General features: G+C 44.6%; 1 protein-coding gene and 1 pseudogene across 7 annotated transcripts; both read left to right on the forward strand.

The window, feature by feature from the left end:
• The first annotated feature begins 115 nt into the window (after positions 1 to 115).
• On the forward strand, positions 116 to 17,600 carry HSCB (HscB mitochondrial iron-sulfur cluster cochaperone). 7 transcript variants are annotated; one of them, XM_006147885.3, is made up of 7 exons: positions 116 to 420; positions 2,532 to 2,628; positions 6,060 to 6,149; positions 10,544 to 10,688; positions 14,406 to 14,453; positions 14,602 to 14,660; positions 17,464 to 17,550. In XM_006147885.3, exons 1-6 carry the CDS (start codon positions 188 to 190, stop codon positions 14,637 to 14,639), a joined length of 651 nt encoding a protein of 216 aa, XP_006147947.1. In that variant the 5' UTR covers positions 116 to 187; the 3' UTR covers positions 14,640 to 14,660; positions 17,464 to 17,550. The 7 variants fall into 7 exon arrangements, with proteins under 7 accessions (XP_006147947.1, XP_006147946.1, XP_006147948.1 ...); XM_006147884.3 differs by lacking the exon at positions 14,602 to 14,660 and having other exon boundaries at positions 17,464 to 17,600; XM_006147886.3 differs by lacking the exons at positions 14,602 to 14,660; positions 17,464 to 17,550 and adding an exon at positions 17,332 to 17,455.
• A 7,616-nt stretch (positions 17,601 to 25,216) lies between these two features.
• LOC106734812 (60S ribosomal protein L34 pseudogene) lies at positions 25,217 to 25,669 on the forward strand (annotated as a pseudogene).
• Positions 25,670 to 25,921: the final 252 nt, after the last annotated feature.

A 25,921-nucleotide genomic window follows, 5' to 3' on the forward strand; every position in this document is an offset into this window, starting at 1 on the left:
ATGTGAGTATCACGTGTGACTTCAATGCTTGCTGGGAGTTGTAGTTTAAAATGTAAAGAGAGACTCAGAATCCGGGTTTCTCGCGGCGGATCAGGGCCCTCAGCTTCCCAGCCAATCAGTGGCTCTAGTCTGGTTGGCTACGCCCTCTTTTCAGCCCCAGTGACCGCGGTAACAGGCGGTGGGCCAGATGTGGGGCGGGAGGGCTCGGGCCTGGCTCCGGGGGTGGGCGGTGTGGCCCGCAGGGGTCCCCGGAAGGAGGCTGCTAAGCTGCAATGCTGCGTCGCAGGCGGGTAGCCCCTCGTCCAAGTGCTGGGACTGCAGCCAGGAGGCCCCAGGGGTGGGAGACGGGTTCTTCTGCGCGCAGTGCCGCGCGCTGCAGCCTCCTGACCCCACTCGAGACTACTTCAGCCTAATGGACTGGTACGGGCGGCGACCTCGGGAACCGGACTGGGGCGGGAAGGGAGGCGAGACTGGTGAGATAGGTGGGCGGAGCCCTCTGGTGAAGGAGTAGGAGAGGCGTCCGCAGGGAGAGGAAATTGAGGGGCGGGGACCGAAAGAAGGGACACTGAGGGATTGAGAGAGCGGAGTGGGACTGGAGGGGCGGGGAAGGCAGTTGGGGAATAGAGAGGTCTGGCTGAGGCTACTGAGGGTAAGGGAAGGAGAAGTCGGGGGGCAGGGCTGGAGGGAAGGGCATTTGAAGGCAGCTGAGACACTTGACAGTGGGATCAGACTTAAAAAAACAGTACTGACGTGTGTACTAAAGGCCGAAAACCTGAATAGGGCTAAAGGAAAACTGGGACTTGGAGGGGGCAGAACCAGTACATGGTCATTTTCCACTGAAGATTGAGGAGCTTGGAGAGGCGGGGGAGGTGTGCGCAGAGCTGAACTGGTGAGGAAGTAGAACAGGGTCTGAACAGAAAGCGAAAGGAATGGGATTTTAAAAAGGGGGACAGGAAGCTAGGCTCCGTCGCTTGGTGATGAGGGCAGTCAGATCCCAAATGGCTGACCCCACGATTGGAGTTACTGACCCGAAACTTAGGAGACATACCCTGTGCATGTGTGTGTGCCCAAGCCGGACAGAATGAGAATGCAGAGTGACCATTACTCATGAGGGGGTGCTTTCTCCCGCTTTCTCTCTGGCAAAACATTTTAAATAAATGAATAAAATAAAGGAGAATGCAGGGACCTAGGCCTTGGAAATGCCTCATCTCTAAATGAGTGCTGTCCCCCCAGTCTCTGAGCACTTAGAGTGGGCTACGGTAGCACTACCCTGTACATTTCTCAAGCCTGCCAGTCTTGTTCCCAGCTCAGGGTCTGCACTGCCAGCTCCCCCTGCCTGGGTGACTCCGCTGATCTGGATACTCACCATCATCAGTCAGGTCTCAGGTGAAGACATCTCTTTGTCCACTGCATCTGCCACCCTCTCTAACCCTGTTCTGTTTTCCTTCATAGCACCTACTACTACTTTTTGTTAGACTTGTTTATTTTAATTCATGGTAGAACACTTGGACATACACTAGAGACAGAGAGAAACACCTCTTCACAATGATCCCCTTCCCACGGGTTCCCCATACACACCTCACGTGTGGATTTTGGGTACGTACACGTGCACCGGACATGTTTTCAGGCCAACCTGGAGATCCAAACCCCTCAGCCATGTGGCTTCTAACACTGCAGTTAAGTTTGCTACCAACTGTGCCACTATGCTGGGCCAACTATTTGAAACAAAATATATATGTGTGTGTGGAGAGGTTTTTACTATAGGGCGAGTGTGCTCGCCAGAGAAACAGAAAGATAGAAAGCGAAAAATCACCCCCCAGGGGGGATGGCTAAGCCGCAATCCCTTCTCCTCCATTCTCTTCTTGGGATCTTGGGCATGCACGCACATGCGCCCGGCATGAGTTTAAACCACCACGTCTGGGACTTGAACTGCAGTCGGCTACATGGGAGTTCAGCGACATAGCCATTACACTAACTGCTGGTTCCTTTATATATTTTTTAAAGACTTATTTGTTACTGTTTTTTAAATTTGCTATAGGGCACATGTGCTCACCAGAAACAGACAAGTATGTGTGTGTGTGGCGGGGTGGAGGGTAGGTTGTGAGAAAGCAGGCTGCCAGGGCCAGGACTTGAACCACAGTTGACTATGTGGGGGTCCAGCACCCTGATCCCACCACCTGCTGGCCCCTAACTCTTTAATTTTTTTTTTTTTCTATAGGGCACATGCACTTGCCAGAGAGACAGAAAGACAGAGAGAAATCACCCCCAGGGGGATGGCCACACCGCAATCCCTTTTCCCCCATTCTCCTCTCAGGATTTTGGGCACACATGCACATACACTTGGCATGTTTCAAGTTGCAGGATCCAGGACTCGAACTGTGGTTGGCCATGTGGGAGTCCAGTAACGTAACCATTACACCACCTGCTGGTCTCAACCCCTCTTTATATCCATTGCATTCACCCCAGAAGAACAGAAACCAGGCCCAAAGTAGACGAATCTATAAATAATTGTTGCATGAATTTCCTTCCAGCAACCGATCCTTCAGAGTTGACACTGCAAAACTTCAACACAGGTACCAGCAACTGCAACGTCTTATCCACCCAGATTTCTTCAGCCAGAAGTCCCAGGTATCTTACTGGCCATGCCCAATAATCCCCAAATATGTGTGCACACCTGGTGGGTGGTGGTGGCCTATGGTTATGTCATTATCGGGGACAAAGCTGGATAGTCAGCTCCACCATGTGGCAGGCTGAGCCTTACCATCCAGGTCTTGGAACACTCATTCACTCCCCCCTTTTTTTTTTAATAATTTAATTTATTTATTGTTATTGATCTATTTTTAAAAGAGTTATTTTATTTAACTTTATCTATTTATTTATTTTACTTTTTACAGAGAGGGACAGAGCCAGGGGCAGTGGGTGAGGAAGCAAGCCACCAGATCCAGAATTCAAACCATGGTCAGCCATGTGGGAGTCCAGTGCCCTTAACCACCATGCCACCTGCTGGCCTCTATTATTGCTATTATTTTTAAGTACACTATAGGGCATATGCGCTCACCAAAAAGAAAGAGAGAGAAAGGAAAAGTAAGAAAGCAAGCCACCAGCCACCAGCTACCAGCCACCAACTACCAGCCACCATCCCTGGGACTCGAACTGCAGTCGGCCATGTAGGAATCCAGTTCCTACACCACACCATCCCACCTGCTGGCCCCTCTCACAGATTTTAACTGAGTTCCCAGACAACTTAGAACCCATCAGCTGGAAATAAAGACAGCTTGGCTGAGGCTACTGAGGGTAAGGGAAGGAGAAGTCGGGGGGCGGGGCTGGAGGGAAGGGCATTTGAAAACCAGGCCTGGCAGCTGAGACACTTGACAGTGGGATCAGACTTAAAAAAACAGTACTGACGTGTGTACTAAAGGCCGAAAACCTGAATAGGGCTAAAGGAAAACTGGGACTTGGAGGGGGCAGAACCAGTACATGGTCATTTTCCACTGAAGATTGAGGAGCTTGGAGAGGCGGGGGAGGTGTGCGCAGAGCTGAACTGGTGAGGAAGTAGAACAGGGTCTGAACAGAAAGCGAAAGGAATGGGATTTTAAAAAGGGGGACAGGAAGCTAGGCTCCGTCGCTTGGTGATGAGGGCAGTCAGATCCCAAATGGCTGACCCCACGATTGGAGTTACTGACCCGAAACTTAGGAGACATACCCTGTGCATGTGTGTGTGCCCAAGCCGGACAGAATGAGAATGCAGAGTGACCATTACTCATGAGGGGGTGCTTTCTCCCGCTTTCTCTCTGGCAAAACATTTTAAATAAATGAATAAAATAAAGGAGAATGCAGGGACCTAGGCCTTGGAAATGCCTCATCTCTAAATGAGTGCTGTCCCCCCAGTCTCTGAGCACTTAGAGTGGGCTACGGTAGCACTACCCTGTACATTTCTCAAGCCTGCCAGTCTTGTTCCCAGCTCAGGGTCTGCACTGCCAGCTCCCCCTGCCTGGGTGACTCCGCTGATCTGGATACTCACCATCATCAGTCAGGTCTCAGGTGAAGACATCTCTTTGTCCACTGCATCTGCCACCCTCTCTAACCCTGTTCTGTTTTCCTTCATAGCACCTACTACTACTTTTTGTTAGACTTGTTTATTTTAATTCATGGTAGAACACTTGGACATACACTAGAGACAGAGAGAAACACCTCTTCACAATGATCCCCTTCCCACGGGTTCCCCATACACACCTCACGTGTGGATTTTGGGTACGTACACGTGCACCGGACATGTTTTCAGGCCAACCTGGAGATCCAAACCCCTCAGCCATGTGGCTTCTAACACTGCAGTTAAGTTTGCTACCAACTGTGCCACTATGCTGGGCCAACTATTTGAAACAAAATATATATGTGTGTGTGGAGAGGTTTTTACTATAGGGCGAGTGTGCTCGCCAGAGAAACAGAAAGATAGAAAGCGAAAAATCACCCCCCAGGGGGGATGGCTAAGCCGCAATCCCTTCTCCTCCATTCTCTTCTTGGGATCTTGGGCATGCACGCACATGCGCCCGGCATGAGTTTAAACCACCACGTCTGGGACTTGAACTGCAGTCGGCTACATGGGAGTTCAGCGACATAGCCATTACACTAACTGCTGGTTCCTTTATATATTTTTTAAAGACTTATTTGTTACTGTTTTTTAAATTTGCTATAGGGCACATGTGCTCACCAGAAACAGACAAGTATGTGTGTGTGTGGCGGGGTGGAGGGTAGGTTGTGAGAAAGCAGGCTGCCAGGGCCAGGACTTGAACCACAGTTGACTATGTGGGGGTCCAGCACCCTGATCCCACCACCTGCTGGCCCCTAACTCTTTAATTTTTTTTTTTTTCTATAGGGCACATGCACTTGCCAGAGAGACAGAAAGACAGAGAGAAATCACCCCCAGGGGGATGGCCACACCGCAATCCCTTTTCCCCCATTCTCCTCTCAGGATTTTGGGCACACATGCACATACACTTGGCATGTTTCAAGTTGCAGGATCCAGGACTCGAACTGTGGTTGGCCATGTGGGAGTCCAGTAACGTAACCATTACACCACCTGCTGGTCTCAACCCCTCTTTATATCCATTGCATTCACCCCAGAAGAACAGAAACCAGGCCCAAAGTAGACGAATCTATAAATAATTGTTGCATGAATTTCCTTCCAGCAACCGATCCTTCAGAGTTGACACTGCAAAACTTCAACACAGGTACCAGCAACTGCAACGTCTTATCCACCCAGATTTCTTCAGCCAGAAGTCCCAGGTATCTTACTGGCCATGCCCAATAATCCCCAAATATGTGTGCACACCTGGTGGGTGGTGGTGGCCTATGGTTATGTCATTATCGGGGACAAAGCTGGATAGTCAGCTCCACCATGTGGCAGGCTGAGCCTTACCATCCAGGTCTTGGAACACTCATTCACTCCCCCCTTTTTTTTTTAATAATTTAATTTATTTATTGTTATTGATCTATTTTTAAAAGAGTTATTTTATTTAACTTTATCTATTTATTTATTTTACTTTTTACAGAGAGGGACAGAGCCAGGGGCAGTGGGTGAGGAAGCAAGCCACCAGATCCAGAATTCAAACCATGGTCAGCCATGTGGGAGTCCAGTGCCCTTAACCACCATGCCACCTGCTGGCCTCTATTATTGCTATTATTTTTAAGTACACTATAGGGCATATGCGCTCACCAAAAAGAAAGAGAGAGAAAGGAAAAGTAAGAAAGCAAGCCACCAGCCACCAGCTACCAGCCACCAACTACCAGCCACCATCCCTGGGACTCGAACTGCAGTCGGCCATGTAGGAATCCAGTTCCTACACCACACCATCCCACCTGCTGGCCCCTCTCACAGATTTTAACTGAGTTCCCAGACAACTTAGAACCCATCAGCTGGAAATAAAGACAGCTCATCAACACCAGTTCTACTTTGGCTACAGCCCTACCTGCCTGCCCATCAGCATATTCTAGAAGTCTAAATGTTTGATTGTGATGGCTGATTTGGATGGTGATAGAACTGTTTTCATCTCTACTAACAGACTGAAAAGGATTTCTCAGAGAAGCATTCCACCTTGGTGAACGATGCCTATAAGACTCTTCAGGCTCCCCTGAGCAGGGGACTATACCTTGTAAGGTGATTTCCCAACCTTTCTATGTGTTACTTACTGGTACCTGTTGTGACATATCAATAGAACGGCTGCATCCACTACATACAGCAGAAGAGTCCTTGAGACCTAGAGCTAGTCCACAGACTTCACAATACTTAGCCTCAATTTTACTACATGAGTGCACAATTTTCAGAGTATTCTCTGTAAATCTTACAATGCCGAAAATGCCCCAATTGCATTTTTTAACAATTTTTTTTTAATAAATTTTAAAGATTCAGTGATGGTTTTTAGGAAAGAGTAGTTTTTATTTTATTTTTCTTTTTGGAGAGGTTTTTGCTATAGGGCACTCACCAGAAAGACAGAGAGACAGAAAGCGAGAAATTACCCCCCAGGGGGGATGACCACTCCACAATCCCTTCTCCTCCATTCTCCTCTCGGGATCTTGGGCACGCACGCACATGCATCCAGTGTGAGTTTAAGACACTAGGTCTGGGACTTGAACCACGGTCGGCTACATGGGAGTCCAGTGACATAGCCATTACGCTAACTGCTGGTCCCTCAGAAAAGAACAGTTTTAAGAGTTTATTTTGTTTGCTTTTGTCTGGAGCATCATAGAATCTGGAAAATTTGGGACCAGCAGGTGGCATGACATAATGGACTCCCACATGGCCCACCACGGTTCATGTCCTGGACCTGATGGCTTGCTTTCTCACTGTCTCTCTCTCTCTGTCTCTCTCTAGTCAAATTTAAATATATATATATATATATATTTAGTATGTGTATATATATATATATACTTAGACACACACACTATACACACACACACACACATCTATTTTGTTTGTTTTAAATCTAGAAAATTTTAGAACTGAATATCTTTACAAACATCTAGCTCAACTTCCAAGTGGAAGTTGTCATTACTACTCCAAGGTTACAGAACACTGGGTAGGATCCTACCTCAGCCATGTGGCTTCTAACACTGCAGTTAAGTTTGCTACCAACTGTGCCACTATGCTGGGCCAACTATTTGAAACAAAATATATATGTGTGTGTGGAGAGGTTTTTACTATAGGGCGAGTGTGCTCGCCAGAGAAACAGAAAGATAGAAAGCGAAAAATCACCCCCCAGGGGGGATGGCTAAGCCGCAATCCCTTCTCCTCCATTCTCTTCTTGGGATCTTGGGCATGCACGCACATGCGCCCGGCATGAGTTTAAACCACCACGTCTGGGACTTGAACTGCAGTCGGCTACATGGGAGTTCAGCGACATAGCCATTACACTAACTGCTGGTTCCTTTATATATTTTTTAAAGACTTATTTGTTACTGTTTTTTAAATTTGCTATAGGGCACATGTGCTCACCAGAAACAGACAAGTATGTGTGTGTGTGGCGGGGTGGAGGGTAGGTTGTGAGAAAGCAGGCTGCCAGGGCCAGGACTTGAACCACAGTTGACTATGTGGGGGTCCAGCACCCTGATCCCACCACCTGCTGGCCCCTAACTCTTTAATTTTTTTTTTTTTCTATAGGGCACATGCACTTGCCAGAGAGACAGAAAGACAGAGAGAAATCACCCCCAGGGGGATGGCCACACCGCAATCCCTTTTCCCCCATTCTCCTCTCAGGATTTTGGGCACACATGCACATACACTTGGCATGTTTCAAGTTGCAGGATCCAGGACTCGAACTGTGGTTGGCCATGTGGGAGTCCAGTAACGTAACCATTACACCACCTGCTGGTCTCAACCCCTCTTTATATCCATTGCATTCACCCCAGAAGAACAGAAACCAGGCCCAAAGTAGACGAATCTATAAATAATTGTTGCATGAATTTCCTTCCAGCAACCGATCCTTCAGAGTTGACACTGCAAAACTTCAACACAGGTACCAGCAACTGCAACGTCTTATCCACCCAGATTTCTTCAGCCAGAAGTCCCAGGTATCTTACTGGCCATGCCCAATAATCCCCAAATATGTGTGCACACCTGGTGGGTGGTGGTGGCCTATGGTTATGTCATTATCGGGGACAAAGCTGGATAGTCAGCTCCACCATGTGGCAGGCTGAGCCTTACCATCCAGGTCTTGGAACACTCATTCACTCACACCTTTTTTTTTTTAATAATTTAATTTATTTATTGTTATTGATCTATTTTTAAAAGAGTTATTTTATTTAACTTTATCTATTTATTTATTTTACTTTTTACAGAGAGGGACAGAGCCAGGGGCAGTGGGTGAGGAAGCAAGCCACCAGATCCAGAATTCAAACCATGGTCAGCCATGTGGGAGTCCAGTGCCCTTAACCACCATGCCACCTGCTGGCCTCTATTATTGCTATTATTTTTAAGTACACTATAGGGCATATGCGCTCACCAAAAAGAAAGAGAGAGAAAGGAAAAGTAAGAAAGCAAGCCACCAGCCACCAGCTACCAGCCACCAACTACCAGCCACCATCCCTGGGACTCGAACTGCAGTCGGCCATGTAGGAATCCAGTTCCTACACCACACCATCCCACCTGCTGGCCCCTCTCACAGATTTTAACTGAGTTCCCAGACAACTTAGAACCCATCAGCTGGAAATAAAGACAGCTCATCAACACCAGTTCTACTTTGGCTACAGCCCTACCTGCCTGCCCATCAGCATATTCTAGAAGTCTAAATGTTTGATTGTGATGGCTGATTTGGATGGTGATAGAACTGTTTTCATCTCTACTAACAGACTGAAAAGGATTTCTCAGAGAAGCATTCCACCTTGGTGAACGATGCCTATAAGACTCTTCAGGCTCCCCTGAGCAGGGGACTATACCTTGTAAGGTGATTTCCCAACCTTTCTATGTGTTACTTACTGGTACCTGTTGTGACATATCAATAGAACGGCTGCATCCACTACATACAGCAGAAGAGTCCTTGAGACCTAGAGCTAGTCCACAGACTTCACAATACTTAGCCTCAATTTTACTACATGAGTGCACAATTTTCAGAGTATTCTCTGTAAATCTTACAATGCCGAAAATGCCCCAATTGCATTTTTTAACAATTTTTTTTTAATAAATTTTAAAGATTCAGTGATGGTTTTTAGGAAAGAGTAGTTTTTATTTTATTTTTCTTTTTGGAGAGGTTTTTGCTATAGGGCACTCACCAGAAAGACAGAGAGACAGAAAGCGAGAAATTACCCCCCAGGGGGGATGACCACTCCACAATCCCTTCTCCTCCATTCTCCTCTCGGGATCTTGGGCACGCACGCACATGCATCCAGTGTGAGTTTAAGACACTAGGTCTGGGACTTGAACCACGGTCGGCTACATGGGAGTCCAGTGACATAGCCATTACGCTAACTGCTGGTCCCTCAGAAAAGAACAGTTTTAAGAGTTTATTTTGTTTGCTTTTGTCTGGAGCATCATAGAATCTGGAAAATTTGGGACCAGCAGGTGGCATGACATAATGGACTCCCACATGGCCCACCACGGTTCATGTCCTGGACCTGATGGCTTGCTTTCTCACTGTCTCTCTCTCTCTGTCTCTCTCTAGTCAAATTTAAATATATATATATATATATATATATTTAGTATGTGTATATATATATATATACTTAGACACACACACTATACACACACACACACACATCTATTTTGTTTGTTTTAAATCTAGAAAATTTTAGAACTGAATATCTTTACAAACATCTAGCTCAACTTCCAAGTGGAAGTTGTCATTACTACTCCAAGGTTACAGAACACTGGGTAGGATCCTATCCTGGCACTCCTGTGTCAGTCCAAGCTTTTGAGACCCTATCTTTACTCTTTTCTTCCCGTCCACAATTGAGAGAGGGAGACAGCACCCTTAACATGGTCTCGATGCCACAATCTACCACTGACCTTTTTAGCACAGCGTATGGTGGATATACTCAGGGAGGTCTCTGGGTGCATATCAAGAACACTACTATGGGGACCAGCAGTTGGCGTAATGGCTGTGTCACTGGACTCCCACATAGTTGACCGCGGTTCGAGTCCCGGGCCCAGTGGCTTAAACTCACGCTGGGGTGTGTGCATGCGTGCCCAAGATCCCGAGAGGAGAATGGAGGAGAAGGGATTGCAGCATGGCCATCCCCCCTGGGGGGTGATTTCTCACTTTCTGTCTCTCTGTCTCCCTCCTTCTTCCTGGCGAGCACATGCGCCCTATAGCAAAAACCTCTCAAAATCGCCCTAGAGCAAAAACCTCTCAAAAAAAGAAAGAACCCTCCCATGTGGGTCAGCCTCAGAGTGTTGTATGTTATTGCTGTACCAGTGTCAGGCACCCCCTCATTCGTTCTTGGGACAGCGTAAGGTTCCCAATGAATGGTATGTTCTGTAGGGTGAGTAGGTGTTACTTGACTCTGGCTGTAGTTTCATACCAAACTTGTTTTTTCTGGCTTTCTGCCCCAATAGCTAAAGCTCCGTGGTATAGAGATTTCTGAAGGGACAGATTTTGAAATGGATGGGCAATTCCTCTTGGAGATAATGGAAATCAATGAAAAACTTGCAGAAGCTCAAAATGAAGCTGCCATGGAAGAGATCGAATCCACTGTCACAGGTAAGAGATAAAATGTCACCAAATGCATTTTATTTCTATTGGGAGTATTTGTTCAGGCTTAAGTGAAAATGAGGTGGCATGGTGGTTAAGGCACTAGACTCCCACATTGTCAACCATGGTTTGAGTCCCAGAACTGGTGGCTTGCAAATCACATGCATGCCCTAAATCCCAGGAGGAAAAAGGATTGTGGTATGGCCATCACCCCTAGGAAGTGATTTCTCACTTTTCCTGTATCAGTCTCTTTCCAGTGAGTGTATGCACCCTATGGCAAAAACTAAAATAAAAATTTTTTTAAAAAGAATGTCAGGAGTACATACTGATCATCATAATGATTTGAGGAATACTTTTTTCTTGATCATACTGCAACCAATTTTGTCTGGAGGTTATACTTGCAACAGCTCTGACCCTATGGAAGGGAGCCTTAAGCCAAGGATATAATCATATTTCATCAATCACAATGAGCTTTCCCACCAATGATATTATTTAGATACCATTATCCATGGAAAATGGGCCTCAGAAGTTAACAGTAATGCCCAAAGTAATACCACAGATATGCTGCAGGACAAACATTGAAACCCAAATTTCCTAACTCCATATTGCTTTGTTTTCAGTTTGGTTCTGTACTGTGTCAGCCAGGATTCTTCAGAGAACCAATGGGATGGATAGATAGGCAGATAGATACTTATTTTAAGAAACTGGCTCACGTGATTGTATGAACTTCATATCCAACATCTGTAAGGCAGGACAACAGGCTAGAAATTTAAGTAGAATTTCTGCTTTACACTCTTGAGACAAAATCCTTTACCAGGAAACCTGTTTTCACATTTAATGCCTTGACTTAATGGGTTGAGACCCACCTACATTATTTATTTAAAGTCAACTGGGGCCAGCCTGTGGCCTGGTAGTTAAGGCAGCTGGATTCCCCATGGCCAACTGTGGGATTCGAGTTCCAGACCCTGTGGCTTGAAAAACACGCTGAGCATGTGTGAATACGTGCCCAAAATCCTGAAAGGAAAGAGAAATAAAGGATAAGAAATTGTGGCATGACTGTTTCCCATAATGGGTGCTTCCTCACTTTCTCTCTCTCTCCCTCCCTGGCAAACACACACACCTACAAATTAAAAATAAAATAAAATAAACCGGTTGTAAATGTTAATATTTATAAAATACTTGGGGCCAGCAGGCGGCATGGTGGTTAAGGGCACTGGACTCCCACATAGCCAACCACGGTTCAAATCCCGAACCTGGCAGCTTGCTTTCTCACTTTCTCCCTCCCTCCCTCTGTATCTCTCTCTCCTCTCTCACTCTGTCCCTCTCTGGTCAAATTAGGGTAAATAAAGTTAAATTTTTTTTTTTAATATTTATAAAATATTTTCACAGTATCATGCGTACTAGTGTAAATCAAACTGAGTGTAGTACAGTAGCCAATTTGACACATAAAATGAGCCATTCCACATAGAAAAGGCCCCAAGTTTCTTAGACCACATGCACTTCCCAAGTATTTATGGTGTGTTGCAGTATCAGACACTGTGCATGACATTGATAAAATAGCAATGGGCAATAAAGAAATGGCTTGTCCCTTATTGAGGTTTAACTGAACCTGTCCAAAATGGAATTCTTAAGAGGGAACTCACTCCCCTTTTCACATTCTCCCCCCAAAATCCAGCTTCTGTTTAATTGTTCCCTCTCTAAACAAATAACCCCATTTAATTGCACAAGTGTAACTACTTAGAGGCATCCTTAATAACCTTCTCCCTTCCCCTCTAATCAGTGCATCTTCAGGTCTTAAAGAGTCAACTTAAATGTATCTCAAATTCATCCATCCATCTCTGTTTTCACTGCTACTGCCCTGTTCCAAACTGCTCTTCTGTCTCACCTGGACAGCTGCAGTAGCTTGTGACTGGTCTGTCTCAACCCTCACGCCCTATCTAAGATATGCCTACACTGTCGTTGTGTGATCTTTCTGAAACCCAAAACTAATTACTGTCCTTGGCCTTGTTTAAACACATTTAATTAATGGGACCAACAGTTGGTGTAAAGGCTATGTCACTGGACTCCCATGTAGTCGACCGCAGTTTGAGTCCCAGACCCAGTTACTTAAACTGATGCTAGGCATGTGTGCATGCTCAAGATCCAGAGAGGAGAATGGAGGAGAAGGGATTGCGGCATGGCCATCTCCCCCCTGGGGGGGTGATTTCTCGCTTTCTGTCTCTTTGTCTTTCTGACAAGCACACGCACCCTATACCAAAAACCTTTAAAAAAAAAAATCCACACATTTAATTGGCTTCTCACTGTTTTCAAGTGTAAGACTAAACTTTTCAACATGCTGTGTAAGGCCCCGTATGCGCTGGCAGAGATAGAGCTAGAGACAGTCACCTCCAGCAGTCTTCACACCGCAGTCCACCCAGCCTCAGCCAGCCTGGATTACAGGCACTTTACAAGGAGCATGTCATGTACAGAGAGGCCTCGGGTTGTGAACCAGGACCTTCCTGTGTGGGTGGGTCCATACAGATCTTTGCATTGCTAAATAACTCTTTCACAGCGCAAGTCGCGGTTATAACTTTACTGTTGTATATGACATCTTTTGATCCGTATCACATTAGGCTGGAAGTTCCACAGAAGAAGAAACTATGTCTTGGTTTTTGTTTTTTGGCTTCCCTTATATCCTAAGCTCACAGAATAGTACTTGGAATACAACAGGGACTCGATAAATACTTACTAAATGAGTGAGTAATAATGAACAGACAAGGCGGTGTGGTGACTAAAGGCATTGGATTCTCACATGGCTGACCACAGTTTGAATCCTGGACCTGGTACCTTGAAACTCACACTGGGAGCATGTGCACCCATGCCCAAAATCCCAAGAGGAGAATAGAAGAAAAGGAATTGCAGCCAGGCCATCCCGCCTGGGGGTGATCCGCCTGGGGGTGATTTCTTGTTTTCTGTCTGTCTCTCTGTCTCGGTCTCTTCAGGGAGCGCACACGCCCTATAGCAAAAACCTCTTAAAAAAAAAGACACGATATGATCTAAGTGTTTTCAATTTTTTTTTAAGAATTACTTATTTCATTTTATTTTAATTTGACGAGAGAGACACAGGGGAAGGGAAGGAGAAGTGAGAGAGCAAGCCACCATGTCTGGGACTTGAACCATGGTTGACCATGTGGGAGTATCCAGCACCTTAACCACAACGCCACCTGCTGGTCCAAAGTGTTTTCATTTTTCTGGGAAGTTATATAGTTTGCAAATGGTTTCCTAAAACACTCAGTCTAGGTGATTGCCCTTCATACCTTTCATGGCTACAAAATATGACTCTGCAAGTGGCGTGGTTAAGGAGGCTGGATTCCACTTGGCCAGGGAGCCCTGGACCCTGTGGCTTAGAAGATATGCCGGCAGTTGTGTGTGCCTGCCCAAAATTCCGAAAGGAGAATAGAAGAAAAGGGATTGCACATGCCATCGCCTCTTAGGGGTGATTTCTTACTTTCTCCTTCTGCCCTTTTCTCAATCCCAGTAAGTACATGTACTTAAAAAAAGCCCTTTTTTTAAATGTAGTTCATTTCAACCAATCAGCTACCTATATAGAGACAAGGTTCTGAAGCCTTACCCTTGACTCCATGTCCCCTACTTTGCTGGGTTCAAATCAGCGTGATGACAAAATCTTATCTTCATTTTAGGAGTCTATTTAAATAGAAAAATTAAGATAATGGTTTTCTCTTTCAGCTAAACAGAAGGAATTTACTGATGATGTGAGCAGAGCTTTTGAACAAGGTACTTTATTTATTGGCTGTCTCAAATCTGATAAGAAATTGGTAACCATTCAGGCATAGTCACTCATTCAGTAAGTAGCTGTGATATACCCATCCTGTGTTGGCATAGAGAGAGAAAATATATATGAATCTGCATTTTTGTCTTTAAGGACTCAGAGTCTTGCTAAAGAAACAAACTATGGACTGAAGACAGTGATGGGGCCAGCAGGTAGTGCGTTGGTTAAGGCACTGAATTCCCACATGGCTGGCCATAGCTCAAGTCCTGGACATGGTGGCTTGCTTTCTCACTTTCTCTCTCTCTCGCTCTCTCACTCTGTCTCTCTGTCTCTCTCTTTCTCTCTCTGGTGAGCACATGTGCCCTACAGCACACTAAAAAATTATTATAATAATAAATAAATAAAATAATTCTTTAAAAATAAATTTAAAAATAAAAGTAGTGATATGTGAACTAAACCTTACATCAGAAAAGTATTCTCATTCTACCTTAGTGAGAAGGAAGACATACGTAATACTATTAGAGTGAAATATGTAAAGCCAATGAGGGAAAAAGCCTGGCAACCTAGAATTCTATACCCTACAAAATTATCCTTCAAAATTAAAGAAAAAATTAAAGATTCAAACAAACAAAAATTGAGGAAATTTGTCAGCAGCCCTGCCTTACAAAAAAAATGTTAAAAAGGAGTTCTTCACAAAAAAAGAAATTGATGTGGATCAAAAACTTGGGTCTATGTAAAGGAAGGAAAAGGATTAGAAAAGGAATATGTAAATACAAAATAAAAACTTACTTTTCTTAATCTAACAGACAACTTTTCTCAAAACAATGATGACAATAATGTGCTTGATATGTATGTTTGTGTATATATGCTTATGTATAAGTGAAATGAATGATAACAATGTTACAAGGGACAAGATGGAGGAATTAGGATTTTTTTCTTACTGTAAAATACTTACACTATCCCTCACGAAGTACAGTGTTATTTGACAATGGGCTTGGGGAGCCAGCAGGTGGCATAGTGGTTAAGTTGCTGAATTCTCTTATAGCAGACCATGGCTCAAGGCCCAGATCCAACAGTTTGAAAGTAAGAAATCACCCCCCTAGAGAGTATGACCACATTGCAGTCCCTTCTCTTCCATTCTCCTCTTAGGATTTTGGGCATCCACATAACCACTACACCATCTGTTAGTCCCCTCTCCTTTTTTACAAGACATTTTTAGGGACCAGCTGATGGCATAATGGTTATGTCGCTGGACTCCCACATGGCCAACCACAGTTCAAGTCTCAGATCCAGCAACTTGAAAATCATGCCAGGTGATTTTCTCTCTGTTTCTCTGGCAAGCATTCACACTCTGTAGCAAAAATCTCTCCCCCAAAAAAATAATAATAATAATAAAATAAAATAAACATTTTTAAAATTATTTAAATCATTGCACACCCATGTAGTAGACATTGGTTCAAGTCCTGGACCTGGTGTCTTAAAACTCACACCAGGTATGTGTGCATGCCCAAAATCCTAAGAGGAGAATGGAGGAGAAGGGATTGTGCTATGGCCATCCCCTCTGCAGAGTGATTCCTCGCTTTCTGTCTCTGGAGAGTGCACATATACTATAGCAAAAATCTCTTCAAAAATTATTTATTTATTTTTATTTATTATTATTATTGCATTTTTTAAAATGTGCTGTAGGGTAGCATGCTCTCTAGAGAGAGACAGAGTGAGAGAGAGAAAGTGAAGATTGAAACCACTGTCAGCCATGTGGGAGTCCAGCACACCACATCCTGGTAACATCTCCCTCCCCAACATGCTCCTGCATTTTGTGTTATTCACTAGCTTGCTTTTTTTTTTTTTCTTTCCTTTTATTTTTTTGGCCTTAGCACACATGCACTTACCAGAGGGAAACAGACAGCGTTAGAGAGGAAAAGTGAAAAATCCCTCCAAAAGGGATTGGCCACACTGTGGTCCCTCTTCCTCCATTCTCCTCTTTGAATTTTGGGCACTCATACATGTGTACTTGGCATATTTTTCAAGCTACCGAGTCTGGGAATCAAACCGTGTAGTTGACCATGTGGGATCCAGCCATCTTTACCCACAGCACCTTCTGGTTCCCTTAAGTGTTTTTCTGACTTATTTTTTTGCTTACTATTTTAGATTCGATGTGGTGGCTATAAGGTATCATCATTTTAGCAGCCATTGCATTGTTATATTTGTCTGAGTCAGGGTTTCTAAACTTTGGTTGGAGCTACTGACTACTGACCTTTTTTTTTTTTTTTTTTACTACTGACCTTTTGAGCCAGATATCAATAGTTCTTTGTTGGGGACCAGCAGTTAGCATAATGGCTATGTCGCTGGACTACCATGTAGTCGACCATGGTTTGAGTCCCAGACCCGGTGGCTTAAACTCACACCGGGTGCGTGTGCATGCGTGTCCAAGATCCCAAGAGGAGAAGGGACTGTGGCGTGGCCATCCCCCCTGGGGGGGTGATTTCTTGCTTTCTGTCTCTCTGTGTCTCTTTCTGGCGAGTGCACATGCCCTATAGCAAAAACCTCTCAAAAAAAAAAATTCTTTGTTGTGGAAAGAGGCTGTCCCCCTGGGAGCAAAAATCACTTCAACTTGAAAACCACTGACCTAAGGGCCCCATTCTCAGAGGCTAGAACCCCCTGGGGGCAGCTCTGTGCCCCAGCACCTGGCTCAGTGGAAGCACCGGGTACTTTCACATCCTCTTCAGGGTCATCTCACCATGTGTGTTGGGGGAAACTTAACAAACCCATTTATCACTGGTGACTGTCCTGAAGATAACCTGCTTCTCTAATTTATCTGAATCCTGTAAACAAGCATGTTCTTGTGCCTTTTTGGTTAAACCCTTTGTCCCCTTAACAATCCAGATGTTCTCCTTCCCCTCTGCTGAGTAATGGATGAGCCCTCCAGAGCACGGAGCTCAGTGTTGATGACCTGGCAGAATTTGTCACCAGAGTTGCTTGAAATGAACCCTGAACGTCAGTGTCTGTTTATTTCAGATGACTTCAAAAAAGCCAAGGAGATTTTAACAAAGATGAGATACTTTTCAAATATAGAAGAAAAGATCAAGTTAAAGAAGATTCCCCTCTAATTATTGCTAATTTAAACTTTAAGAAATAAAGTTCTTATATATTTATTTTCTGGTTTCTGCTGATTGAGAGTAGATACACTTTACACCATTTATGTCATCTTAATTAAACCTGTGACTGGGGCCAACTGGTGGCATGGAAGTTAAGGCAGCTGGATTCCTCGTGGCCCACGGCGTGGTTTGAGTCCCAGACCTGGCAACTTGAAAAGCACACTGAGCATATGTGCCCAAAATCCCAGCAGGAGAAATGAAAGAGAAGGGATTGTGGTGTGGCTGTTCCCCCTGGGGGTACTTTCTTATTCTCCCTCTCTTTCTCTCTGACAACAACAGCAAAACTACAGCTCACGTATTAATAGATGGCCAAGTTTGTCCTGCCAGAGGAAACAGCCTGATCAGTTCTTCATCTGATAGTTAAGACAACATGCTCCCCACTAGCCAGATGAGGAGATGGGGATCAGACTGACTTGTCGCCCTACAAGAATGGGTCCAAAAACTTTGTGTAAAGGTGCAGATAAGAAATCTCGTGGGCTTTGTAAGCTATATGACCTCCATGAAAACTACTCAGTTCTGCCATTGTAGCACAAAAATAGCCACAGACAATATGAAGTCCAATGGACAGGGAGGTTTTCCAAACTGTTGGGTCCTTGGAAATGTCATGATGCATCTTTTCATAGAAAAATACGGCATGACTTTTCCAATGACCCAATATTTACATAATAAGCGGTATTTCCTATTTGGCCATGGGTTTACCAACCTCTACCTAAAAGCCACAACTTTCTAATACCATGACCTTTACATAGATAGCCCAGGGCCGACCCTGTAGCCTAATGGTTAAAAAATCCAGGTCCTATATGACCAACAGCTGTTTGAGTCCCAGCTCCAGTAACTTGAAAAACATACTGGTGTGTCCAAAATCCTGAGAGGATGGAGGATTAGGGGATACTTTCTCTCTCTCTCTCTCTCTCTCTCTCTCTCTCTCAATTGAAAATAAAAAAGATAGTATTTGCTGCTTCAGCCTTGGGGCATCCCATTTGGTAATAGGTAAAGCCACCTAAGGATCTTGTGGCATAGTGATTGAGGTGCCAGACTTACCACATAGCTAACCACAGAGTCTTGGGCCTGATGACTTGCTTTCTCACTTTCTCTCTCTCTCTGGTGAGCACATTTGAAGAAATAATCATAAATAAAATTGAAATTTAAAAAGGCTGGGACCAGCAGTTGGCATAATGGCTATGTTGCTGGACTCCCACGTAGTCGACCTCAGTTCAAGTTTCGGACCCAGTGTCTTAAACTCAGGTCGGGCACGTGTGCGTGCGTGCCCAAGATCCTGAGAGGAGAATGGAGGAGAAGGGATTGCGACGTGGCCATCCCCCCGGGGGGTGATTTCTCGCTTTCTGTCTCTATGTCTCTCTCTGTCTTTCTGGCGAGCACATGCACCCTCTAGCAAAAACCTTAAAAAAAAGAAAAATAAATAAACCTGAAAGAAAGAAAAACATGGTAGAATTAGTCTCTTGTCAAACATTAAGCAGACTTCTACTCTGCCTTGGTAGAGTGGTAGTTTTAATTATTCTCCAGTTTATACTCTTATTTTTTAAAGAATAATCTTATTTAACTTTTTTTTTTTAATTTAACCAGACTGGGACAGAGAGAGAGAATGAGAAAGTAATTCACCAGGTCTGGGACTCAAACCACAGTTGGCCACGTGGGAGTCCAGTGCCCCTAACCACCATGCCACCTGCTGTCCCCAAGACACTCAGTTGTCACTATTTCCATGATCTTTTAATTCTGGCCAGACCATCTCCATTTCCCCATCTATATCTTTGGAAATTCAATTTTTAGTTCTAATCCATTTCCAGAAAAAAATTACTTTCTTTTTCAAAGTCTCTGGATCAGAGAAGATTGAAAGAGCAAACGGGGCCAGCAAGGTGGCATGGTGGTTAAATGGTGCTGGACTCCCATGTGGCCGACCTCAGTTTGAGCCCCAGATCTGGCAGCAGGTGTGCGTGCGTGCTTCTCAAAAATCCCAAGAAAAAAATGGAAGAGAAGGAATTGTGGTGTGGCCATCTCCTCTAATGAATGATTTTTCACTTTCCCTCTCTCTCCAGCAAGAACATGTGCCCTATGCCAAAAACCTTTAAAATTTTTTTCTGATTTAAAAATTTCAAGAAACTGGGGCCGGCAGGTGGCTTGGTGGTTAAGGGTGCAACTTAAGAAAGCAGCTTGCTTTCTCTCTTTCTCTCTCTCTCTCTCTCTCTTACTCTAACTTTCTCTGGTCAAACTGAAATAAATAAATGAATGAATAAATAAAGTTAAATAAAATAATATTTTTAAAAATTTTCAAGAAACCACATTCAAAATTTTCTGTATAGGGACCAGCAGTTAGCGTAATGGCTATGTCACTGGACTTCCACGTAGTCGACCACGGTTTGACTCCCAGACCCAGTGGCTTAAACTCATGCCGGGCGCGTGTGCGTGCGTGCCCAAGGTCCCAAGAGGAGAATGGAGGAGAAGGGATTGCGGCATGGCCATCCTCCCTGGGGGCTGATTTCTTGTTTTCTGTCTCCCTGTCTCTGTCTGTCTGGCGAGCGCACGCACCCTGTAGCAAAAAAATCCCTCCAAAAAAAAGAAATCTTTTTTCTGTATAGAATCTCACTTATAATTGACAAAAGTCATGGGGCCAGCAGGTGGTATGGTGGTTAAGGGTGCTGGACTCCCACATGGCCGACCATGTTTCAAGTTCCGAACCTGGCAGCTCTCTCTCTCTCTCTCTGTCCCTCTCTGGTCAAATTAAAATAAATAAAAATGAATAAATGAATAAAGTTAAATAAAATAATTTTAAAAATTGATAAAAGTCAGAGGTCTAAACCAAGGTTAAAATACTACCACATCAGGGCCAGTAGGGGGCATAAGTGGTACTTCACTGGACTCTCACATGGCCAACAGCAGTTCGAGTCCCATACCCAGTGGCTTGAAATTTAAATCATGTGTGTGTGTGCCCAAGATCCTGGGAGGAATGGAAGAAAAGGGATTATGGCATGGCCATCTCCTCTGGAGAGGGAGTGTGATTTCCCATTTTCCCTCTCATTGTCTCTGTGTCTCTCTCTAGCATGTGCACATGTCCTAAAGCCAAAACCACTAAAAAAGACAGACAAAAATACAACTCCATGGACTGCAGCTCCTTGTTCTTGTCTAAAAATTAATGTCTCATGAACGGTAACCCAGTTATACTCAGTTAATGGGTTAGGATTTACCAGTCTTCAGAAGACAAACTAACCACAGCAACAGTCTGGCTCAAATGATACTTGGGAATATCAGTACAATTGAGGTAGGAGACAGGGATCGTAAAAATACAGATAGGGTATGGGCCCAAAATGGAATCATTAAGTGGCTAAGTTTTGAGGTGGAGGCAAAGCAGCTCTGCTGTTTGCTATTCGAGAGACCTCTTGCAGCTGAGGCTCAGTGACTGACCTAGGCAGCATGACCTAGGCCTAAAACAAAGGATTTTCCTAGGCCCTACCACATTCCACGAAGAGGATGAAATAGTGGTTCTTATAGCCCAACTCTTCTAGACAAAGAATCTCCTGACCCCAAGGTCACTCCAAAATTAATAATTGGACCCATTCAGCATGTGCCCCTCCCCACCTTGAGGAGAATGCATGGGTGAGCCCCACCTCCCACCTAAAACAAACCTGATAGGCCCCTGGTACCCAAATAACCCCCCTCGCCCCAATTCCTCTTCTGCAACCCATTTTCTGAGACCCTTCCCTTCTTGGGAGCTCTATTCTCCCATCCCTCTCAGTAAACTCCCCACTTTGCCATACCTGCTCTCTGTTGCCATGACTAATTCTGAGCATGGGACAAGAACCCTGGTCTCACTGAGAGTGCTGAGTCCAGTCACCCCTGCACCCTCTGTTCCTGCATCACAGTCTCTACCCCTTTCCCAACTTACAAGGAGAACGAGTTACTTGTTTGAAAACAGCAGGAGTTCTTTAAATAAATTATTACAGTGCAAGCAAATGCCCTGATTCAATTGACTGCTTCTGCAAAGAAGATGAAAGGAAGTCTTGAAATACTTTTGTAGACAATCTTCATTCCTTCTTCAGAACAATGATCAGGACCAAAACAATCTTACCACCCAAAAAAAAAAAAAATTAGATCAACATTGCATCAATAGGTATGTTTGGAGGAACTTCAAAGAAATTTTTCCTTACCTGTTGCCATCAGGAAAAGGCTATTGGGTCTCCTAGCAAATCATTTTTCATTTGGGGGGCAAATTAAAAAGACATTGTTTGGGGCTAGCAGGTAGCGTGGTGGTTTAGGATGCTGGACTCCCACATGGCTGACTGCAGTTCAAGTCCTGGCTTGCTTTCTCTCTCTCTCTCTTGCTCACACTGTCCTTCTCTGATCAAATTTTAATTTAAAAAAAAGTTAAAATAATTCTTTTTTTAGGGGAGGGGGAGAGGGTTTTGCTATAGGGTGCGTGCGCTTGCCAGAAAGACAGAGACAGAGAATCAGAAAGCGAGAAATCGCCCCCCCGGGGGGATGGCCACGCTGCAATCTCTTCTCCTCCATTTTCCTCTCAGAATCTTGGGCATCCATACACATGCGCCTGGTGTGCGTTTAAGCCATTGGGTCTGGGATTCTAACCACAGTCGACTACATGGGAGTCCAGCGACATAGCCATTATGCTAACTGCTGGACCCAAAATAATTCTTTTAAAAAAAATTCTAAAAGAAAAAAGATATTGTTCTTGGGTCATGACTTTTGGGGTCAATAGGATTGCTTTTCTTTATTTATAGTTTTTTTTTCCTCTTCTGAATTCTCTCCTTTTCCTCTGAACTCCAAGTTTAGCTGGCCTTCTAAGTCCAGGAAACTTCAAATGTTCCCTTCTAACACGCTTTGGAGGTCTATGTTTCTAGACAGCTGAAAGGTTGGTAGTCCTGTGTGCACAAAAGTTTCTGACCAAATTCTGGTCAATGAGTGAGGCAAATTAAGCACCCACTCACCTCTTCTCCCTCATCCTTCCTCATGATACCTTGTGGTATCAGAACAAGGTAAAAGTTTTGACTAATTTGTGACCATTTCTTCTCGGGCCCTTGAGGGGTACAGGGCTGATGTTACACACAATGTTCATCCCTCTCCCACAAACTTTAAGTTGCAGTCTTAACCTCCAGGGTATTGTATTTGGGGCCCGTAAGGAAGTAATTATGATTCTGCAAGACAGGAAGAGAAACTAAAACTGATCATACACCTGAACTGGGACTTGCAGTCTCCATAACTGCAAAAATAAAATATTGTTATTCAGGACCAGCAGATGGCGAAATGGTTATGTCGCTGGACTCCCACGTAGTTCACCGCAGTTTGAGTCCTGGACCCAGTGACTTAAAACTCAACGCCAGGCATGTGTGCGTGTGTGCCCAAGATCCCGAGAAGAGAATGGAGAACAGATTGCGATGTGACAGTCCTCCCTTGGGGGGGTGATTTCTCGCTTTCTGTCTGTCTGTCTGTCTCTGTCTCTCTGACAGGTGCTCATGCCCTATAGCAAAAAATCTCTCTATTCAAAAAAAAAGTGTTATTAAAGCCATGTAGTCTGTGTTTCATGGCCTCCCTGGCAGACTAATACACCTGGGTTTGAATCCCACTTATTTCTTAATCTTTCTTTTCTTTTCTTTTTTTTGGTCATAGGGCATGTATGCTCGACAGAAAAAGATAGGGAAAGTGAGAAATCACCCAATGTGGAGGATGGCCATACCACAGTCCCTTCTCCTCCATTCTCCTGGGATTTGGGGCTGGATTCTCAAGCTGCCAGATCCAAGACTCAAACTAAAGTCAGCCATATGGGAGCCCAGCACTTTAATTACTATGCCACCTACTAGCCCCCTGTTTCTTCATCTTTAAAAGGGTGGAAATAGTAGAATCTATCTCACAGGATCATTGTGAATATTAAATGAAATGTCTGTTCAAACTGCGTAGCATAGCATGGCACATAGTAAGCACTCAGAAGTGATTTTTACACTTGATCTTAGCAAAAAGTCCAAAGAACAATCAAACGTGATTTTTAAAGTTATAATTACAGTTTGTTCCTTTTTTGCCAGAGGATAAGTGTGTTCACCAGAAAGAGGGAGAGGAAAAAGTACCTCCATAGGATAAAGCACTCCTATTTTTCCCTATGTATAGAATTTATTTTTTTAATTTTTAATTTTTATTTATTTATTTGTTATGATTTGCAAGCCACTGGGTCAGGAGTTCAAGCCACAATCAGCCATGTGGGAATCCAGTGCCTCAACCACCATGCCACCTGCTGGCCCCCTACTTTCAGAATTTTGAGCATGCGTGCATATGAGCCTGATGGATAACATTTTTTAAAAAATCTTGTTCACTTATCTATTTATTTATTATTTTGACCAGAAAGTGATAGAATGAGAGAGAGAGAGAGGGAGAGAGAGAGAGAAAGTCAGAAAGCAAGCCACCAGGTCTGGGACTTGAACCATGGTCAGCCCTGTGTGAGTCCAGCACTCTTAGCCTCCACGCTACCTGCTGGCCCCCAACAGATAACATTTTTATTTTTATATTCCCAACTTATTTGCTACTATAACAATACCTGAGTATTTAATTTTTAATAATTATGAGTTTTATTTATTATTATTATTCAATTTGACCAGAGAGAAGAGAGGGAGGGAGAATAAGAACACAAGCTGCCAGGTCTGGGACTTGAACCACGGTGTAAATCTAGTGCCCCAACCACCACATTACTTGCCAGCCACAAGACTGAGTAATTTATAAAAAACAAATTTATGGGACCAGCAGTTGGCGTAATGACCATGTCGCTGGACTCCCACGTTGTCGACCACGGTTTGCGTCCTGGACCCGGTGGCTTAAATCTCACGCCGGGCGCGTGTGTGTGCATGCCCAAGATCCTGAGAGGAGAATGGAGGAGAAGGGATTGCGGCGTGGCCATCCCCCCTGGGGGGTGATTTCTCGCTTTATGTCTCTCTGTCTCTCTCTGTTTGGTGAGCGCACGCGCCCTATAGCAAAAACCTTTCCAAAAAAAAATCAGATTTATTGGGGCCGGTAGGCGGTGTGGTGGTTAAGGATGCAGGACTCCCACATGGCTAACCGTGGTTCGAGTCCTGGACCTGGCAGCTTGCTTTCTCATTTTCCCTCTCTCTTTCTCTTGCTCTGTCCCTCTCTGTCAAATTGAAATAAACAAGTAAAGTTACAAAATAATTATTTTTAAAAAATAGTCAAAGTCTTAAAAAAAAAAAAACAGATTTGGGAGGCAAAAGGTCAAGAGCATAAGAAAAGGTGTGGGAGGAGGAAGAACTAAATTGGGAGGGGAAGGGGCTGAATTCATCCTTTTATCAGAAACACACTCCTGAGATAACAGCATTAATCCATTCATGAGGGCAGAACTCTCTTAAAGGTTCCACTTCTTCAGGACCAGCAGTTGGCGTAATGGTTATGTCGCTGGACTCCCATATGGTCGACCACGATTCGAGTCCCAGACACGCTGGCTTAAACTCACTCCGGGCATCTGTACATGCATGCCCCAAATCCCAAGAGAACGGAGGAGAAGGGATTGCAGCGTGGCCATCCCCCCTAAGGGAATGATTTCTTGCTTTCTGTCTGTCTCATTTCTGTCTTTCTGGCGAGCAGATGCACCCTATACCAGAAACCTCTAAAAAAAAATCAGAAAGGAAAAGGAAGGGGACGATGTGTAGAGGCACTCAGGATGGCCCAGCGTCTGACCTACCGGTGCAGGCTTTCCTACAACCCAGCCTCCAACAAGACTAGGCTGTCCTGAACCCCTGGTAATAGGATTGTTTACTTTTATACCAAGAAGGTTGAGGAAAGCACCCAAATCTGCTTGTGGCATGTGCCCGGACCAACTCCGAGGAGTTCGTGCTGTGAGATGGAAAGTTCTCATGAGGCTGTCTAAAATGAAGAAGCATGTCAGCAGTGCCTACGGCAGCTCCATGTGCACAAAATGCATCCATGACCAGATCAAGTGTGCTTCCCTTACAGAGGAACAGAAAATTGTCGTGAAAGTCTTGAAGGCAGAAGCACAGAGTCAGAAAGCTAAATTTAAAAATGACGCTCTTGGGACCAGCAGTTAGCGTAATGGCTATGTTGCTGGACTCCCACGTAGTCGACCGCAGTTTGAGTCCCGGACCTGATGGCCTAAACTCACGCCAGGCACATGTGCTGTGCGTGCCCAAGATCCCGAGAGGAGAACGGAGGAGAAGGGGTTGTGGAGAAGAAGGGGTTGCAGCGTGGCCATCCCCCCTGGGGAGTGATTTCTCGCTTTCTGTCTCTCTCTGTCTGGCGAGCTCATGCACCCTATAGCAAAAACCTCTCCAAAAAAAAAA

The sequence above is a fragment of the Tupaia chinensis genome, unplaced genomic scaffold (genome assembly GCF_000334495.1).
Source record: "Tupaia chinensis unplaced genomic scaffold, TupChi_1.0 Scaffold000226_1, whole genome shotgun sequence".
NCBI lineage: Eukaryota > Metazoa > Chordata > Mammalia > Scandentia > Tupaiidae > Tupaia > Tupaia belangeri.

Coding starts and splice junctions, on each gene's coding strand:
- HSCB (XM_006147884.3), top strand. CDS start 188: ATGTGGGGCGGGAGGGCTCGGGCCTGGCTCCGGGGGTGGGCGGTGTGG. Junction 6,150..10,543: donor TGAGCAGGGGACTATACCTT/GTAAGGTGATTT, acceptor CTGCCCCAATAG/CTAAAGCTCCGTGGTATAGA. Junction 10,689..14,405: donor GATCGAATCCACTGTCACAG/GTAAGAGATAAA, acceptor TTTCTCTTTCAG/CTAAACAGAAGGAATTTACT.